The following is a 12,856-nucleotide window of genomic DNA, read 5'->3' as shown; positions in this document are numbered from 1 at the left end:
ATTGTCGCTCTTCTTTTGCATTCTTTATGCATTTCTTTCTAACACGTTGCCATTACAACCAAAGATACCGACTTGCCAACACTGCATTCATAATACTGTAAAAACATGACCTATCATCATGGCTCATCTCACATACACATACACTTTAATCTTCACTGGGTTTCATCGATTTAATTAAAAGGGCGTAACGGAATCAAAGAATGTCCATTAGACGCATCTCCGATCCAGCGGGAAAAAAGTACCCGACCGCTCTCTCTCTCTCTCTCTATCTCTCTCTATCATTAATTTCATAAGTTTCGGACCGGCAAAACTGTAATGGAATTTCGATTACGTTTTCGAGTTCGGAGAGGCCGATATCGCCGCGACGTACGGAGGCGTTTATTAAATTTCGACGTCGTCGGCGTCGTTCCCCACTTCATGAAACCGATCAGAAAGAAATTTAATATGTTCTATGATCGGTGGCTTTTGGAATGGCGGCACTTTTGAACGTCACCGAAAGGGTTTCTTCAGGAAATACTGCGGATGGTTTTTCACAATTGTTCATTTGAATTATTTCATTGTATGTCCTTTATTAGCCGATTCTCTGATCAATCTTATGCATCGCTGAAATTTGATAATTTTTGCCTACAATGAAAAGTAGCGTATTCTTCACTGTGGGAAATATTATTTCTCACGGCACTTTGCCCACACCTCGCTTGATAGACCAATGAAATTGGGCATTTGAGTCGTTTCTATAGAAACGCAATAAATTAGCACATACTGTCAACGAAGGCCATTTTGATTTGAATCAAGTCCATTACTTGAATTATAGAGATTTATGAAGTTGTAGGTAAAGTATAGTGTGCAACATGTGGAGAATAGTATATTGTGCAACAAGTGGGGAAAGACCAACTTTTCTCGCGAGTGTGGAAGTTTGTGTCACGAGCCTGAAAGGCGAGTGCCGCAATCACACGAGTGAGAAAAGGACTTTCTCCACATGTTGCACACTATACTTTTCCTACAACTGCACAAATTCCAATGATTCAAGTAATGAACTTGATTCAAATCAAAATGGCCTTCGTTGACAGTATGTGCTAATTTATTGCGTTTCTATAGAAACGACTCAAAAGCCCGATTCCATTGGTCTACCAAGCGAGGTGTGGGCAAACTGCCGTGAGAAATAATATTTCCCACAGTATGAGCAATACATAGTTTTGAAATTGAGTAAGCTATGAAGAATACGCTACTTTTCATAGCAGTTGTGGGAAAAGTTCTTTTCTAGCTCGCGAGAAAAGTTGGACTTTCCCCACTCATTGCACAATATACTATTTTTCGACACTGTATCATTATGCACCTTTAGAGCTACATTCTCAAATTGATTGTTTCTCTTACATAAAACTTACCATTCTAGAGGTATTTCGATTTTTCATATATTGAAGAGTTTTAAAAAGCACCTAATTATTTGGAAATGAATGAATTTATTATTAAAATCAAAATATCTCAAAAAAATGAAGGATATGAAACTTTTAACAAACTTGGGTTCATTTATTCCATGCAATCTGTTATCGCTGGTTTTTTCCCGAAACAATTTTGTGGACTGTATGTTTTGGGTATTAGAAAACACCTTGAATGGTTGAAAACAACACTAGACGTTACACTAAATTTATATTACAATATATAAATATACAATAAAGTTGTTGAACTGAATATTAACAGAAATATCATAAATATACACAGGGTGATGCTAGATCAATAATAGCAAAATAAGAATATTGATTGTAAGTATGGTGCATTAAGTGCAAGTGGGCAAATTTTCTTCATGCAACCCGGTTTTAAAGAGTCTTGATCATCCCCTTTCAGTCTCATTCTGCCCTTTCACGGTAGATTCCGCTTTCAGAAATACGATCTGAAAATTCAATAAAAAAACAAGATGTTTCATAAAAAACGTCATTAACACTTTTTTGGTACACACAATGTTATACAGGGTGTGTATTTCCGAATAATTTGAGGTGGTAACTCTACTGGAGCTTAATGATAATGAGCCTAAAAAAAATTGAAAATTTCAGCGTTCCAGTGCTTTCCTCGATTCTGAATTTTGAATTTGAATAAATTCAATTCGAGTATAATGAAATCCATCTTTTCGCCATTTAAAAGAATTTTCGGAAAATAATTAATGAATTATTCGCGAGAAATTCAACACAGATCCTTCAAGTTCAAAAAGCTAATCCTCACTAATACAGAGAGAATATAGAAAATGTAGTAATATAGTCTTTAAAACTATAATACATATATGAAACTATAGTATATATCATCAATCATGAAATCTCATAATTTTTTTTTTCAATTTGGCAAATTTTATTGAAATTTGGTGAGGGTAACCTAGTTTTAAAACGGCCCCAGTCAGATTCAAAGAAAGGTTATTTTAGTTTAGTTGTTAGTTGGAAGAAATAAAAATGGTTACACAGATACGGCAAATTTGTATAAAGAGTGTATAGTTTATTTTGAAAGATTTCGAAAAAAAATGGAAATATATAATTATGTTTACGCCTAAATACGACCCTGTGTCACGCCTAACTCCAACCCTGTATACTCAACCCCTGACCTTGAACTTCAAGTACCACCAAGACGCTGAAGACGGAACGAAGAGGCAGTATGCAGCTAGCAATCTAGGGGTTAATATCTTAATTTTACCCTAATTTCAGTATATTTCAACGCTGTATGCTCTTAAGCAAAATAAACGCAGTTTTAAGTTTTACAATTGAATTTAAAACCACACAATCCACAACAAATCATAATCGATTCTTTCATTCAATTAAAATCTGCAATACCGCCCACATCTCAGTAGATAGACGAGCTCTCAACCAAAATCAACTTTAATGAAAATCCATCACTCCTGCGGTTTCGCTTTGATTTCGCGTGGGCCGTAACCCTTCTCGGTATCATGTCAACAAAGCCCGGAGCTCCCAACTTTGTTCTTCAACCCGCAATAACAACGACGCCCACATCCTTTGTGTCGCGGAACAACTGAAAACCATCAAAATCCGAAACTTCCATCTCTTCTTTATATTTCAGCACCCAGAATGCGATTGTGGCCACCACACTTGCGGCCCACACTGCGGACGCTGCTGCCCCTTGTACAACCAGAGACCCTGGGGTCCCGGTTCTTCCAGGGACGCCCACCACTGCCTGCCATGCAACTGTCACGGACACGCCAAGAGCTGTCACTACGAGGAAGAAGTGGAAAAGGCCGGTTTGAGCATGGACGCCACTGGGAACTATCAGGGCGGTGGCGTTTGCGACAATTGCACGGTAAGACTGTGCTAATATCATAGCAATTCCGAACAGAACCTTGAAGGAACACCTCGAGATGTTCCTCAGTGAAAATTATCAAATTCAATAGTAAAGTTTTTCTGCTGCCTATTCACGTACCACTTGGTATCAAAAACTCGAAGAGTTTTTACCACTTAATGCCTTTACAATTCTATCCCAAATATTCGATGGATTCGGTCCTCACTTCATGGAAATCGATAACCAAAATAAATACAACAAAATTCATTTTATCGAGATATTAATATTAATTGATAATAATATGAAGTATATTAATATTAATTCATTAATATTGATGTTGATTAATATTAATAAATATTAATATTGATTACCTAATATTAATGGGAATACTGAAATATTTGTAGAACTTGATTCTGTTTTATCCATTTCATCCTCTTCTATCATATCTACCTCTTTCAGGCTTTCACTACTGGCATCAATTGCGAACTCTGCCTACCAGGATACTACCGCCCCCAAGGAGTAGCTCAAGATTCTGAAACTCCCTGTGTTAGATGCAAGTGCGATGGAATAGGAAGCTCTAGGGATTGCGTCCAATATGGCGAAGATGCGGGAAAATGTTTATGCGAAGAGGGCTACGCCGGTACGAATTGCGACGAGTGTGCGCCCGGCTTTAGGGGGTTTCCGAATTGCGAAAGGTGCCCGTGCGATACTAAAGGAGTATTGGACGGGGGTGACTGCGAAGGAAAATGCGTTTGTAAGGTGAGTGAAAAATTAGTAGTTTCGAAGCATTTTAATGTTTTCAGTTTCATTTCGCAGGTCCCTAAACTGGGTTATTTCATTATGAAAAAATTACTATCGCTCATGTTGAAGTAGAAAATATATAAAAATCATAAATTATAAGGGTCGAACGGGTCTACTCGATGAAGGCAATTTAAAACAATTATCAAAATTATGACATAATTGTGCTAATCTTCATTGTTTGATATATCTTGATATAATTCTTTGAATAGAAATACACTTTCAAATTGACGAAATTTAAAAGCGATCCAAAAGTAAAACCAAATTATCCAAAATTGAAATAATTGACTAACAACCACAGAGTAAGAATAATAGATAGAGGTAGACGCAATTTCACGTTGTCGGGTTATTATATACATATTTTCAAATCCAAAATTTTATTATATCATCATGAATGTAAAGGGTGTTTTTTTTAGAGTTATAGAACTTTAAATTGCAATAAAACAACGATGGATTATTCGATTGACATGAATTTTATTTATCCGCAAGATAATCTTGTGGCATTACTTTTTAAATATGACTTCTGGCATATGACCGCCACGGCTGGCTCGGATGTAGTCCAATCTGGACTTACAATTTTCGATGACTTTTTCCAACATTTGTGGTCGTATATCAACAATAACACTGCGAATGTTGTCTTCCAAATGGTAAAGGGTTTGTGGCTTATCCTCATAGACCAATGACTTTACATAGTCCCACAGAAGGTAGTCTAGCGGTGTTAAATCACAAGATCTTGGAGGCTAATTCACAGATCCAAAACGTGAAATTAGGCGGTCACCAAACGTGTCTTTCAATGAATCGATTGTGGCACGAGCTGTGTGACATGTTGCGCCATCTTGTTGGAACTACAGCTCCTGGACATCATGGTTGTTCAATTCAGGAATGAAAAAGTTAGTAATCATGGCTCTATACCGATCACCATTGACTGTAACGTTCTGACCATCATCGTTTTTGAAGAAGTGCGGACCAATGATCCCACCAGCCCATAAAGCGCACCAAACAGTCAGTTTTTCTGGATGTACCAATGTTTCGACATACACGTGAGGATTAGTTTCACTCCAAATGCGGCAGTTTTGTTTGTTGACGTAGCCATTCAACCAGAAGTGCGCTTCATCGCTAAACAAAATAAAATGGACGTAGTAGGCGATACGTATTCCGCACAGAACCATTCTTTTCGAAATAAAATTGCACTCTTTGCAAGCTTTGTTCAGGCGTGAGTCTATTCATGATGAATTGCCAAACCAAACTGAGAATAAATCACTTCACAGCTGTTAAATCGGTCGCCATCTTGAACAGTAATACCAACGTAAAGTTATATACCTCAAAAAGAACACCCGTTACAATATCAACTTTGTACCATAATTTGTGACTGGATCCTCCGCCAATTTGCAACAACGTATAATTTCATTATTCAACTTTTTTTTCTTCGATCAATTCTACTTATGATTCAAGGAAACATCGATCAATAGCTAGTACATTTTCAATTACTCTGAATTTTATATTTTTTCCGTAGGAAAACGTAGAAGGTGAATACTGCGATCGTTGTAAACCAGGTCACTTTGGGCTACGATCTGATTATCCTGGAGGATGTGCAGAGTGTTATTGCTCTGGCGTAACCACATTATGCGAGTCAGCAGTCCTACAATCACGAAAGGTAGGTTATCAGTAAAAATAATAAAACAAATCCCTTTTTTATCGAAAACACCCAACATAATAAAACCGATATCTGTTTCAGATCGCCACCTTGCAAGGCTGGTCCATCACCGACCTGAAGACCACCACGTTCGTGAAACCGACGAAAGACGACCATGGCCTCCTCTCCGTCGGCAGCTACGAGCTGCCCGACGTCGAGGCCTACTACTGGCTGGCTCCCGGGGATTTCTCGGGCAACAAGTTGGAGGCGTACAGCTCGGAGCTCGTCTTCAAGGTGCACTGGGTCATTATGAGGGGCGACACGAGCGGCGAACCGACGGTGGGTCCCAATGTTATCTTAGGTAAGGGTGAAGAAGTTCGAGGGTACGGGTCCGTTTGGGATCCGGACGGCCGGAAGGTTGTTTGGTTTGAGTTTAATTATGCGCGAGTTTGTTCAGTTTGAATTGTAACGGTTTTTGAAAGGGTCACTTGGGATTCAGATTGTTTGAATGAATGTTGACCGGATCCTTCGCCATTTCGCACAATTTGAATGTTGGTTGAATGTTGGAGTGCTGTTAAATGAAGCAATCGTAGAGCGTCATTAGTTTCCGATTATGATATGCTCAAACTGAAGAATATGCAATAAAATCTTTTCATCACCTTTCACTTTGGTTTTTTATGACGTCGTTATACTTGAAATACTAGATTTCTCAATGAACTTATGCTGTGACCGGATCCTTCGCCATTTAGCAACAATACAAAATTTCCCTCCTGACTTAGCTTATCAACTCCAATTTTAATTCAGAAGGCGTTAATATAGTTTAGAGGAGCAAATTGAATTTCAGAATATGGAAATTGTAATGCAAAATAGGGAAATTGAAATCCAGAAAAAAATTTAATATTCAGAAACAGTAAATTGTATTTTGGAATAGCAATATGTAATTCCAAAAACGAAAAATTGATTTCAGGAAATATAAATTGAAATTTAGATTGACTAATTTCAAATTCACAAATACGAAATTGTAATTCAGAATTGATTACATGTACTTCAAGATTAAAAAAAATGAATAGCCATATCTATGAAATATCTGCGTTGCATTTTGTACTGGTAGCTCACATTCGGTATTGTTTCAATTCTTCGTAAATTGAATCAGACGGAATTACAACTTTGTTTTTCTGAATTCTAACTTCCAAATCTTATTCTCAATTTCGTTTTTATGTAATTAGATTAACTATTTTTGAATCCAATTTTTATTTTCTGAATTATAATTCCCATTCTGAAATACAGATTTATTTTTCTGAAATTGACTTTGATTATTTGAACTACAATTGTAAAAGGTGTAATCTTAAATCATCACAATATTCTTAAAGAGATCTGAATATGGCACTAAAATTTTTTACCATTTTTGCCTGTTCTCCGTACTACTTTATCAGTTATTCTCAATATGCTATACACACCACCAAAAATTAGGGAAATGAATAAATCTAGTTTCTAGTTTATTTCCTCTTGAACCGTTCGGCCGATTTCAGCATTATTTTTTTTTGCGTGAAGGAAAAATTAAACGTAAAGTTTTATCAAACATAACCTGTGGAATGAATTGTTGATAAACCAGAATGTTTACGAGCATTTAGATATTGTCTCATCTTTTCTGAACCTCTCTATATAGCAAAAAAGGAAGTAAATGAGCATCCGAATAGTTATGTCCCCGAGAAAATAAGCTTGAATAAAAAAAATTGCTTAAATCGGGTAAAAGGTTCAAAAGGAAATGAACAACAAACTTGATTGATTTGCATCTCTAAAATCCTCAATTGCGTTTAAGTTTTCATATGAAAGTTAGCTGACAATCCAGAAAGACATTTTGTTTGAGTTCAATTGAAATTGCTTGAAGGAATATTCTTTCTCTATTTCAGTATCATAATGAGTTCATCACACAGTGCTGTGATGAAGTCATTACAGCTTTGTTTTCAGTTATATTTTTCGTTTTGTCTTTGTCTACATTGACTTCCAATCCTATCAAATTTCAACACACGTCAATTGTCAATAAGATGTAATTTGGATTTGTGAAATGATTTGCGACATTATTCGCAATTTCTCGGAATTCTGGTGGTGTTAAATCGATTTCGTAAGACATAATTCACGAATTTAATGCATATTTATAAATTATTTCAAAATTCAAAACGTACGATTCAAATTCAGATTCCGTAATCTGTCAAGTATCGTAACAGTCACACCATCTGCCAAGATACAATACAAAAGTCACTAGGATGTGTGATCTGAGTGTTTTAATGAATTTCGACAATAATTCGCGTTGGAATAGGAGCCCATTCTACAACTTGTTTAAGAATATATGATCGTGATGTTCAGATCCTTCGCCATTTTGCAACAATTGAAATAATAAATCCTTTATTTAAGAACAGATCTTTATTTTCAAATTCGATAGTATTTTCACATGAACATTTTCAAATATAGTTGATACTCATACATCCAGAAGAGTGTCTGATTTCAGTTCAATTAATATTGCCTTACAGAATATTCCTGTAATGACAGGATCCTCCGCCATTTAGTAACAAATAAAATGTACCTAAGTTTTAATTTGGATTTTCAGCATTGTGAAATAAACCAATCATACTCATTCTCTTTTCGAATGTATTAATAATGCATGAAATGTTTCCAAAATTTTTTTTTTGTGAATCACCTCCTCAAACCATAAAAATCAAGCAGAATATCTGAAAAAACTTGTATTTCAGTGACAACAGATCCGACCATTTTGAAATATCTTTGTATATCACATAAAATACATATTTGAATCAATTGCGAAGCCTGAACCATAGAAAATTCAATCAGAATATCGAAAAACTGATAAAAACACGGACGTGATGTTAGAAGCGCTCAAAAGCTTCTGATATCAGAGCTTTCCTCATGGTTTATTTACTTCTAAGTTGCTAGGAATATTTCAAATTTGTAGGATATTTTTATTTCTTTCACACACCTCCATAATACCCAAAACATAGAATACGATACATCCCAGAAATTCAACGACACCTCTCCCTTTCAATTTCCTCGGAGTAATCCCCATTTTTTTCATCCCTCTCGCTTCCCACGTCTCGAATGTCCCGCGTAACAGGATCCTGTTTAATCTTCCCGTTTTTTCAGTCGGCAAAAACGGCATCACGATAGCCCACGGCAGCGATCTCTTCGCAGACTCGTCGAACACAACGTTCCGGGTGAAGATGAACGAAGTGGGCTGGTTTCACGTTTCCAAAGACGTCGAGGATACCGGGCATCGCCTCCGTAGAGGCGACGGGTACAGGGGCGATCCGGTGAGCAGACGCCAGTTCCTGGCGGTGCTGAGCGATATCAGGTTCCTGATGGTGAGGGCCACTTTCCACACCGATCAGATCGAGGCGCTGCTGGAGAGCGCGGAGATGTCATTAGGTGAGCCTGGAAAAAATTTGATATTTTTCAGAAATATTTTGTTTTCTTAACACTTACAATTAATATTTTTTTGTTATGAAATAAGATTTTCAGATGTATAAAATTGAATGATTTTTTCATCATTCGAATGTATATTGTGATGATGTGTATTCAAATAACCTATACCGAATATTTCGAACACGCCTACTTGTACACCTCCCCGTCAAAGCGATGTTGTTCAAATTTCGCATTTTTTAGCTAATAGATTTTTATCTATGTTTCTCGCATAATACACTGCGCAAAAAAATTAACGCACATTCTGAAAATCTCAATTTTAATGAAAGTTAACTCTACATTGACTTTATAACTTATTTTTTATGTTCTCTCGGGAAGGTTTTGAACGAAACAAGACACATTAAATGGAAGAAAAATTCAGGATTTCACCGAATCTTATGTGAAAGAAGAGAAATAAACAATTTTCAAAATACTGGAATGCTGATAATTGATTTAATACTTGGTATTTCCACCCCTTGCGTTAATTACAGCTCGACAACGACGGTTCATACTCAAAATGAGAGATCTTAAAATGTTCTGATCTAATCCTTGCCCGATTTCTCTGAGTTGGATTCCTAAGTCATTAAGAGTAGCTGGATGATTTACTGAACTTCTCAGCCTTCTATTGAGGTTGTCCCAAAACTGCTCAATCGAAATGAGATCTGGACTTCTTGCTGGCCATTCCATTCGAGAAACTTCAACCTCTTCAATATACTCCTAAACGATGCACGCACGATGGGGTCTGGCATTATCGTCCATAAAATGAAATTTTCACCAATGTATGGGGCAAATGGCACTACATGCTCTTCAAGAATGTTCCCTGTATGCCTATCAGCATTCATAGTTCCATTATCAACGACCACTATGTCTGTGCGAGCAGTCAAAAATATTCCACCCCATACCATAATCGATCCTCCCCCGAAACCAGTAGTATTCAGGAAATTGCACTGAGCATATCTTTCATGTAGACGTCTGTATATAAGGGAACGTCGATCACAATGGTAGAGGCACAATCTCAACTCATCTGTGAAGAGAACTCTTTCCCAATCAGCCTCTTCCCAATGGATATGCTCTCTCGCAAAATCCAAACGCGCCCTTCGATGGCCTGGGGTAAGAGCTGGGCCTCTTGCCGCGACACGAGGCCTCAAATCATATTCTCTGAGGCGATTTCTTATTGTCTGAGTGCTAATTTGCACCCCATGAGTTTGCTCAAGCTGATTTTGAAGGACTTGTTACCCGAGGTCTACCCTGTCCTTGTCTTGGGACATTCATTCCTGTCTCCCTGAATCGCTGCAAGATTCTGGACTCACTTGTATGGGAAACTCCAAACCTTTCTGCAATTTTTGTATATGTCCACCCTTCTTCTCGCAGAACTACCGCTTGGGCACATTCCTCTTGGGTCAAATTGCGTGTTTCGTGTTGCATGGCGATCGAGTGTAGAAAATCAAACGAAAGAAAAACTATTGATCACTAGAATTGATCGAGAACAACTGATTTCAGAATGGAGCCAATATTTTCAAAATCTGATAATCTCATCTTTTTTTATTCCTGCTAGGAAAAAACATCTGTATTGAAGAAAAACGTTGAAAGTGGATAACATATGCATGCATAATTCTGATAAAAATAATTATCATTGAGAACACCTTCAGTTGTAGAATAAATTCGAGATTTCCATAATGTGCGTTAATTTTTTTACGCGGTGTATATAACAACTGAAAAAGACACTGCAACACACAGAAGGAGCTGTTTAAATTTAAAGTTTTTTTTGGTAAAACATTGATAGTAGGAAAAAGTCTTAAGTTGCCCCCAAGTTATTGACTACTATTTTAATAATGAAAGACTCCACTAACAAAACAAATACTATACATTGTCAGCAGAAATAACAATCTGAACATTTCTTATTCAAGGTAACATCGACGAATCAGAAACATACAGTGGTGTAGAGAAATGCTCATGTCCTTCCGGATACTCAGGACTATCCTGCGAATCCTGTTCGTTTGGTTATGTGAGGATCATGGCTAATACATCAGATCATCATCTACAAGTAAGTTGGAATTGCAACATAAATTTCTGTGATTTTTTAAACACAGAGAAATTAAGAAGGATCTTCATCACTAATTTAGACTATATCGACAGTATCTTCTTGAGAATTGTTTAATCGGGTAATTGTGATTGTAATTCGTTGAGTCTGCTTTGGTGGACAATGTGTACCTTGAAGCGTCATTCATTTGCTGGTAACAATATTCGAAATCTAATGGTGGCCTCATTTTTATCATTTTTTAAGGGTTTCTGCGGGAAATGCGACTGTAACAGCCACTCTGCGACCTGCAGTGCTGACACAGGCGAGTGCTTCTGCGAGCACAATACCATCGGGGAGAGATGTGAACGTTGCGCACCTGGGTTCTACGGGAACCCCCTGCGGGGTACACCTTTCGACTGCAAACCATGCGCATGTCCGTTGGAAAATGAGGAAAACAACTTCAGCCCTAGCTGTCAATTGGATTACGTGGATGAGGATGACGAAGACAGGGGTGGGTATGTTTGTACCCAGTGTCCCAAAGGGTATACAGGCGACCATTGTGATGTGTAAGTATTGACATTAAAATAAAATAGTAGACAATAGACTCTGACATGTTATATGAACACTTACACTGTGCATCGGAGTTGATTAAGGCTACTTAAAGGGATCATTGAAATTATTTTTTTCCTTAGGTGGAACAAGTGTACTCTAGTTTCGTGAGCGTCATCTTCCACTTAGTTGCTCCATCTTGTCAGCTCATGAGTGTTTAATTGTTATAAAATTTTCGAAAATTCAAAATTTCCGAAATCAAATACTACGAAAAAACTCCAAATTGATATATATGATGACATAATTCCACATATAAGAGATAAATTCACAGAAGAGCTTTTTTCTAGTATCTCTCAAGAACACAAATTCAAGTAAATGGTTTTATAATAAGGGGTTTCATTTTGATATTAAATGAAGAGTATATATTGAGAGATGTTTATTTCATTTTTCATTTTAAGAGAAAAGTATGCCATTAACAATGGAAAACGATATCAGCTAAATAGCACCACTGTTACGGTTGCAGCACCATATCCTTTTCATGAAATTTTCTATAACCAATTAGCACATTTGTGGCTGTATGTCCTCGATTCCATCTTTAAGGTGGATTGTGGAGTATTGACATAGACCTTACATTACTGTGGCCACCAAAGAAAATAGTCTACAAGTATTAAATCAGGAGATTTCGGTGGCCAATCGTAATCACCAATAAATAACATGTTCTTGAAACTTTTCTTACAAAATTGCAACTGTTTCGTTGCTTATGTGGCACGTCACACTGTTTTGCTGGGATGAACGACGTCCACATCAATATCTTTAAATTCCGGCCATAAAAATAATTAATCATAGCTCAATACATTCACCGTAATAGATGCACCAGCCTTATTTTCGAATAAGTAAGGTTCAATTACTCCACCAGCCAAACCAAACAATGATCCGTTGAGGATGGAAAGGCTTTTCAATGATCATTCTTGTATTTTACGAGTCCCAACCTTGCCTCCGAGGTGAAAATGGGCCTCACTAAAGATGATGCAGTTCAAGGCTTAATCAGCAAAGATACGACGTTGCTGGTGGCTTGAAATCTTGTATTAACCAAACTTTGAAAGCCTAAAGACCTGAACCTT

General features: G+C 37.1%; 1 protein-coding gene across 2 annotated transcripts in view; it reads left to right on the top strand.

Moving 5' to 3' along the window:
* LOC123679175 (laminin subunit alpha-1) overlaps positions 1-12,856 on the top strand; it is a 293,884-nt gene that overhangs the window by 162,337 nt on the left and 118,691 nt on the right. For both annotated transcript variants that reach the window (XM_045616605.1, XM_045616606.1), the window contains 7 exons: positions 3,052-3,288; positions 3,727-4,026; positions 5,579-5,719; positions 5,801-6,059; positions 8,852-9,133; positions 11,074-11,210; positions 11,451-11,752. In XM_045616605.1, the coding sequence (XP_045472561.1) occupies positions 3,052-3,288; positions 3,727-4,026; positions 5,579-5,719; positions 5,801-6,059; positions 8,852-9,133; positions 11,074-11,210; positions 11,451-11,752 (1,658 nt within the window). The remainder of the gene's footprint in view (positions 1-3,051; positions 3,289-3,726; positions 4,027-5,578; positions 5,720-5,800; positions 6,060-8,851; positions 9,134-11,073; positions 11,211-11,450; positions 11,753-12,856) is intronic.

The sequence above is a fragment of the Harmonia axyridis genome, chromosome 4 (genome assembly GCF_914767665.1).
Source record: "Harmonia axyridis chromosome 4, icHarAxyr1.1, whole genome shotgun sequence".
Classification (NCBI taxonomy): Eukaryota; Metazoa; Arthropoda; class Insecta; order Coleoptera; family Coccinellidae; genus Harmonia; species Harmonia axyridis.
The sequence above is the reverse complement of the archived record's forward strand: the minus strand, read 5'-3'. Positions and strand labels throughout refer to the sequence as shown.